Source organism: Mercurialis annua, linkage group LG5 (assembly GCF_937616625.2).
Source record: "Mercurialis annua linkage group LG5, ddMerAnnu1.2, whole genome shotgun sequence".
NCBI classification, from domain to species: Eukaryota; Viridiplantae; Streptophyta; class Magnoliopsida; order Malpighiales; family Euphorbiaceae; genus Mercurialis; species Mercurialis annua.
In genome coordinates, this window is record NC_065574.1 from 48,005,955 (window position 1) to 48,013,831 (window position 7,877).

The window sequence follows — 7,877 nt, forward strand, 5'->3', positions numbered from 1 at the left end:
GAATTTAAATATATATGTTAAGATTTTATATATTTATATATATACATATACATATACATATATATATATATATACAAATATATATTTATACATATATACATATACATACATACATATATACATACATATATATATATACATATATATATACATATACATACATACATGTATATATAAGGGGGGAAACGTATCCATTAAGGATAAAAAGAATGAGTAGGTGGTGAATTAGTTTTAGAATCATCTTTACATATTTTTTTTTTTAGCAAAGATAAACCTATTCTAATTGTTAGTAGAGATTAGCGGGTTAATTATATTAGTAAACAGCCCACTGGCTGGCAGAGGGAGGATCGAACTCCTGCCTTCTGAGAAGTACATTGTGAGTGTGCTAACCGGGCCACACCTCACATGCCACATATTATAATTTCTTTACATATTTTTTCACTTCTTCATTTTGAACTATAACCACTACTTCTTCCATTTCTCTTATCTAAAATGCCCATATCTCTAAAATTTTCTCTAAATCAAATTCGGCCTCGAAAATTCATAAAACAACAATTGAACTCTATATAAAAGTAGAAAAAATTAATATAGACGCCACTGAAGTAAAAAATATTAATTCATATTATCAATGCTCATTTTGAGTGAAATTTTAGATTTAAGGCGACGTATCGGTTATAAACGTCGGAAATTAATATTTTTATTATGGTAATTCAAAATTAATTATTTTGAAAATAATATCGATATATAGTGGCTTTAATAATTAATGTACGTCGGATTTGTTAAAATTTGTTAATCGAACTATTTTATCAAAAACGTCGATAAATCGTTGATTTTGATAAAACGCGGGATAACATTCATAATTAATTATTAAATAATAAATAAGGAAGAAAAAAATAAAATAAAAATAATATTAATGGATGAATGGTTTTATGGTGTTAGTTAATTTGGTATTAACAGTTTTAGAGCTAGAGGTGGCCACGGTTCATAACCCGGCGGTTCCGGTTCGGAACCGCCGGGTCACGGTTCAAGAAAAAGTGGAACCGGCCCGGAACCGTCTAAGAGACGGTTCCATGACGGTTCGGAACCGGACGGTTCCGGTTCCGGTTCCGGGTTAAGACGGTTTAGAAAAAAAATTAAAAATAAAATTAAAATTTAATTACTAAAAAATGTAATTTAACAATAAAATAACTCACGGAGATAGTATTACAAGAAAATAATTTTTTTTTTAAAAAAGTTAAAATATTAACCAAAACTTCTACTAAAATAAATACTATAACATATATTTTATTGCAAAAAGTAAATATATTATATAATAAAAATATAATATATATTTTAAATATATAATATATATTTTTTATTAACGGGTTCGACCCTTGAACCGCCGGTTCCGACCCTTGAACCGCCGGTTCCGACCCGGAACCGCCGGGTCACGGTTCAACAAATCTGGAACCGGCCCGAAACCGCCCTTTGTACGGTTCCGGGCCGGTTTTAGTCCGGTTCCGGGTTTGACCGGTTCCGGTCCGGTTCACGGGCTGACCCGGACCATGGCCACCTCTATTTAGAGCTTTGAAGAATTTATTAATCTTTTTATAAATGTTTAAATTTTATGTTTGAAAGTGAATTACAATGAATTGTGATATGGAAAACCGGGCCTAGAGAGCGTGATGCCTCGGCCAACGGATCATGAAAAATAAATAGTATGTTTATCCGGACCTAGAGTTTACGCATTCGGTCGACGAGAATGTGAAAAGTGTTTTTTTTAAGCGGAGCTCAAAGCGATGATCGATTAACTAATTATGAAAAGAGTACAAAAGTTTGGCAATGTTAATGATATTTAATAAGTGGTCTAAGTCTAAAATCAACTCTAGAGTTAGGTTATTTTGGACTTACGTATATTGACGTATGAATTATACATAGATCCGACAAATTCACGAGTCTCAGGATCGATGCGACAATAATAGTGAAAGAGAAGCGTTTTTGTGGATAAGCAAAATGACTGTGAGTTTGTATATTTTCTTTTGAATATTTAAAACAACATTGTTTTACGTTATCAAATGTTTTACATAAATTGCATTGCATTCAATGATTTGAACACCGATATAGATCCGACGGAACATTATACTTATTGAGCGACAATAGAACTGTATGAGCACCGGTAATGATCTGAGCTCTATGTGGTGTGTATATATATATATATATATATATATATATATATATATATATATATATATATATATATATATATATATGAAAAGAATGAAAGTGTAAAAGAGGAATAATGATGGTTAGAAACAAGGTTTACTCAGTTGAATGATCTCTCGGGATTGGGATTTCGGTGGAGCTATCTCTTGGGACCTGTATCTAATGAGTAAATTCGGTTGGACAATAATTCTCCTGGGACTGGGATCTTGATTGAACTATCTCTCGAGACTCACAAATTGATATTAAGACCCAGACAACGGTTAACTCGGTTGAGCTAAAATCTCTTGGGACCGCGCCCTCTTAGATTAAAATGATATGTGAAAGGATATATAGTATGAATGAACTAATATCTGAATTATGGATTAGAGTTTCAGTAGGTTCTGTATTTGCCTGCATATGCATACAAAGCTTATATCATACTATTTGTGTTTTATTAAGGGTTAATTCCATAAAAAATCACGAAATTTACATGAAATTTCATTTTGATCATGACCTTTAAAAGTTGTCATTTAAAGGCACGAACTTTCAGTTTGTTTCAAATCTATCATTTAAGTGTATTTTTGTTGACTAAATTTTTCATTAAACCAATAATAAAAGACGCAAATTATAAATCGACATTAAATCTTATTATCTTTCATTTGGATTATGTAGGATTAGGAATTTTTAGTCGGATAAAATACACTGAATTTTACTTTGGTGATAGATTTGAAACAAACTGAAAGATCGTGCATTTAAATGACAACTTTAAAATATCATGATTAAAATGAAATTTCGTGTAAAGTTCGTGATTTTTTTAGGAATTAATCCTTTTATTAATATTCTTTAGTTATTTATACAAACTCACTCAGATTATATTTAAACCGTTGTTTTCTAATATTTTTACAGGTATAGAGATTCCATGGAAGCAAACTTCCTTGTTTCATATTTCCGAAAGTCTTACTATAGAAAACAGATGAAAAGAAAATAAGTTATAAACTTTAGAATCGAAGTACTATACTAGCTTATGTTTTATGTGTAGGGGTGTAAATGAACCGAGCCGTTCGCGAGCAGCTCGACGTTCGGCTCGATAAGAGCTCAGTTCATGTTCGTTCGTATTCTAAACGAACCGAGCTCGAACTTGATTTTTATGTTCGTTTAGATAAACGAGTCGAACATGAACATAGTGGTGTTCGGCTCATTTACGCTCGCGAACACTTCGAATAAGAGTTCATGAACAAGCTCGTGAACAAGCTCGATTAAGAGTTCGTAAACAAGTTTGTGAACGAGTTCGTATCTAGTTCACGAACAAGCTCGTTTAGAAACTCGATTAGCTGTTCGCGAACTAATTCATATTTAGAATAATTTGTATAATTATGTTTCTAATTTATTCAGCTCATATTCGTGATCGAGTTCGATTAGATTGTTTTTAATTTATTCAGCTCATATTTGTGTTTGTTCGTTTAAAAATTCGTGTCCGTTCGTTTATCCGCTAAACGAGTGAGCTCACAAACGAGCTCGTTTAGTACTTATCGAGTTCGTTCCCGAGCTCGTTTAGTACTTATCGATCTCGTTCGTGAGCTCGTTCGCGAACTTGTTCGTTTAGCGGCTAAATGAACGAACACGAGCTGAATACGAACCGAACATGAACACTATAAAATTTAAACGAAATGAACATGAACACTCTGTTCAAAGCTCGACTGAACATGAACCGAACATGAACACCTTGTTTGCTAAACGAGCCGAACATGAACACCACAAATCTCGGCTCGGCTCGGTTCATTTACACCCCTATTTATGTGTATATACACTGTTTATGCTGTTTATGCGTTTCTATAACTCTGATGTTTATATTTTGCTAGGAAACACATATGTTGATATGAATGTTAAGAAATGTTTTGATATATTATGTGTGGTGGATTTGACATGACTATGATGTTAAAAGAAAAACAATTATAGCTATTTTCAGGTTTACTACGATTTTCGAATCTAACACTCCCATTCTCTAGCGCCGGTCTAGGTCCAAGAATTTGGATCGTGAAAAATAATTTGTGCATGCTATCTTTTTTGATTGAAGAGGAAGGAGAAGGAATGAGAAAGCCGAAATGTTGATGAAGAAAAATTTAGTTTTTTTTATTTTGGAGAAGATGAAGACTGAAAAAGAGGAACAAATATGTTTGTTATATTCAGTGAAGACTAAAGGAGAAGGTGAAGGCTGGGAGAAGAAATGAAGGCTAATATATAGTTTTTATATTCAGTGGCAGATTCAACCACGTGATAATAGTATTTATAAGAAAAGCTTATTCGTATCAGTATAACGAGCCACCTACTATTTAATACCTAAATATTTAATTATATGATGTTTAAATTTATTGTTAATTACATTTGTTTGTATAGTTACGTTTTTTCTAGTACAAATATCGTTGTCTTTAGCTATATCACAAACATTAATTTTGAATGTATGACTTATTTTGAAGTATTATCACATATGGTGGCGAGCTCCACTAGCATCCTAAAACAAAAAGATTCCATATGAATTGGGATAGAGTTGGGACCAAAAATCACTCTCTAAGCCCGACCCTGGAGTACGGGTCTGAGTGGATACCTAGACGCATAAACAAGTCTAATTGTGCATCACTTTAATTTATAATCTACATCAAAATATGTCATCAAATAAATAATCTCCATATAGAAATATAAACAAATTAATACACTTCCTTTCTTGAAACATTTTCTATTCACAGACATTTGTTTCATTGAAAGTATTAAGATTGTATAAGTATGTTATGCATCCGTGAAAATTATTGTAAGTGAGTATACATGTATATAGGTTAGGGTATCCGCCTGACCCGTCCCTCTACCGCCTGACCCGTCCCTCTAGAGCCGGGCTTGAACACTAATTTTTAGTCTTAAGCTAGGTCCGAGTCTGAACCCAAAAAAATAAAGTATTAGGAACAAATTTGGATAGCAAAAATAAAGTCTGTACCAAACTAGGGTTAGGGTTGGCGAAAAAGGCCCGGAAGACCTGACCTTAGCCTGGCCCAAAAAATAAAATGTCCAAACCTCGTCATGCAGCTCAATACCAGTGCCATAAAATCTTACCAACTTCCTCTCCATCGAATAGCCAAATATTCATTATGTCTTCATTTTTGCACGAAAATGGAACTGAGCTCCACTAAAATTGATGAAAATTCAACTGGTAAAAATTTGACCGATCATAATTTTTCTTAAAAGGCTAATTATAGAAGGTTGTAACTGAAGCTCTTGAAAAAAAGGGAAAAGAAAGAATGATTATGATTAGAGATAACTTTGAAAGAATTATGTCTACCAATTTGATTAATTATCAATGCGGTAATCATTCTTTCAATTTTGGCTTTATAGTAATTATATCTATCCTATTTTATTAATTATCTTAAATAATTTTTTTTAAAAATACCACAAATACTATATAAATACAAAAAAATAACAATTTGACATCTTTTCTCTTTGAACAAAAATGGAAAATAACAATTTGACAGCTTTTTTCCTTGTTAAGATTAGGCAATAAAATGTATTTGGTAATGAAGGAAAACTCTATCAATATTTATAGGCAATGAACCATCTCTTTTTAAGCTCTATAAGTATTCATAGGCAATGAACCATCTCTTTTTTTCTTATTATGTTTTACCTAGACTCATTTGTTATGCTGATATATGATAGTTAATGCCTGAAATATTTATGTGCATAAATAATTCTTTAATTGTTACAAATCCTAACTCAAAACTTAATTAATTATTTAAAGTTTATTAAAAAGAGAAAATAAAATTAACATTAATAATCAATTTAAATAATAATAATAATAATGTAACACTAATATTGTCAAATTGGTATTTTTTTTTCATTGCTAATAATATAGTTTGTAGTTATCGTCGTTCGGTTCGTTTGAAACGACCTACAGGTTCCCTGAAACTGATAATTACATATGGACCCTATACTTTTATTTTATAATCCGCCATGGACCCTCAAGTATTCTTACTGATCATCTGTCGACCCTTCAATAGATACGCACTTTTGAAATTTATTAAAACATCATGTACATCAATAATGAAAATTCGTCAACCATAAAGATACAACATATATCAATCAACCATAATATATAAAAATTTCCAAAATAAAACAACTACGAATTACAACTATAATATTAATCAACCATACTACAATATTCATCAAGCAAAAAAATAAAACCTATACTAGAATATTCCAAATTACAACAGAAAACCAGAAAACATCTTGACTAAGGGCAGCGTTAAACATCATCTGCAAAACCGAGCTCCAACGATCGATATACCGAAATTTCCATCTTGATCAACCCGTCAGCAAAAAACTCTTGGTCGCTACTATCAAGAAGGAATCCTGTCAATGAACGGTAATACTTGTTGGTGTCTTGAAAATTCTTGGTAGAAGAATGAAACCGGTGCATTGACGATTCATCAAACTTCACTTCGATGTCATAAGGGCAGCTTCCGTTTGACAATGGCCCGAGACAAAACACTGTTATAATATTCCCATAAGAGCACTTTGTGTTGTTCAGAACAAACACAATGTCTGATTGTTCTTCTTGGAGAAGCAAACCCCTATCATTCATGTCCACGGAAACTGCAAATTTACGTCCAAAGTTAAATGGTGTGAGAATATCTTTATGCAACTCTTTGCAGTGAGCATAAATGGTTTCGGACGAGCCCTTCACATTGCACTCTGGAAGCGGGCATGAACACTCTATAAAAGAGCAGTATTTCTCGTGATCTGTCTTCTCGTCGTAATTGAAGCTTTCTTGGAAACCATATACTCTGTTCTGGCAGTAAACCGTTAAAGACTCCACGACTGCTTCCATTATCCGACAGCGCATTGGTCCGATTGGCAAAGTGCAAGCATGACATTTATCCATCTTCACAGAGCAGGAGTTGCATGTTGCATGTCCATTCTGACATTGAAGAAAAGGAAAAGTTAGAAAATTAAGAATAACCTAAAGTTCCAAATATATAAATGATGTGGGGTCAAACCTGAATAATGGGAGGGCGTAGAGGTTCACAGCATACAGCACAGTCCATGAGTTCAAGATCAAACGAACAGACTGTATTATCAGGCATTGCTGCGTTGTTTTGAAGATGAAGGCGAAAATGGATCACTTTAAGTATGAATGATAAGTGTCTTTGTGTGTGTTAGTAAGTAAGCATGATTACATATTTAAAGAAGTTGGATAGATGTCTTTTCATATTCTTCACTTAAGCATTGTGTTGTTTCCCAAGTGAGTGGATGTCATTAATGACGGTTTTGGTTAATGAAAGGGTATATTGGTTTCTTAAACAACATTAATGCTGATAAGACAAGTCAGTATGTATAATTAGTGATATTGGGCTATAAAACATCATTAATAATTACTCTAGCATATTTAATTAATTGCTCTATCATAATTAAAAAAACACTGTCTGAAATTAAAAATTATTTAATTAATATATGTAGCATTACAACCCATAATAATAATGAAGCAACATCATTTAATAATTATTCAATTTTTCCTCATGCAATGCAAGCCTATACTACATCCTACAACTGCACAAGCAGCACAAAAACCAAACTTCATGATCCTGGTTGACCTCTTCAAGTCTGCACACTTGACCTCCATGTGCTTCATCTGGTCCTTCAGTATGTCTATCTCCATA

At 32.6% G+C, this 7,877-nt stretch overlaps 1 protein-coding gene across 1 annotated transcript; it reads right to left on the reverse strand.

Annotated features, from left to right (window-relative positions):
- Positions 1–6,463: 6,463 nt before the first annotated feature.
- On the reverse strand, positions 6,464–7,304 carry LOC126681977 (E3 ubiquitin-protein ligase SINA-like 10). Its single transcript, XM_050377532.1, has 2 exons — positions 7,218–7,304; positions 6,464–7,138 (listed from the first exon to the last, which is right to left on the reverse strand). Exons 1-2 carry the CDS (start codon positions 7,302–7,304, stop codon positions 6,464–6,466), a joined length of 762 nt encoding a protein of 253 aa, XP_050233489.1.
- Between the last annotated feature and the right edge of the window lie 573 nt (positions 7,305–7,877).

Bases quoted from the DNA above. Each gene is read 5' to 3' on its own strand.
- LOC126681977 (XM_050377532.1), bottom strand. From the start codon at position 7,304: ATGCCTGATAATACAGTCTGTTCGTTTGATCTTGAACTCATGGACTGT. The intron at 7,139-7,217 runs GTTTGACCCCAC...CTTCAATGTCAG, and splicing joins TACGCCCTCCCATTATTCAG to AATGGACATGCAACATGCAA.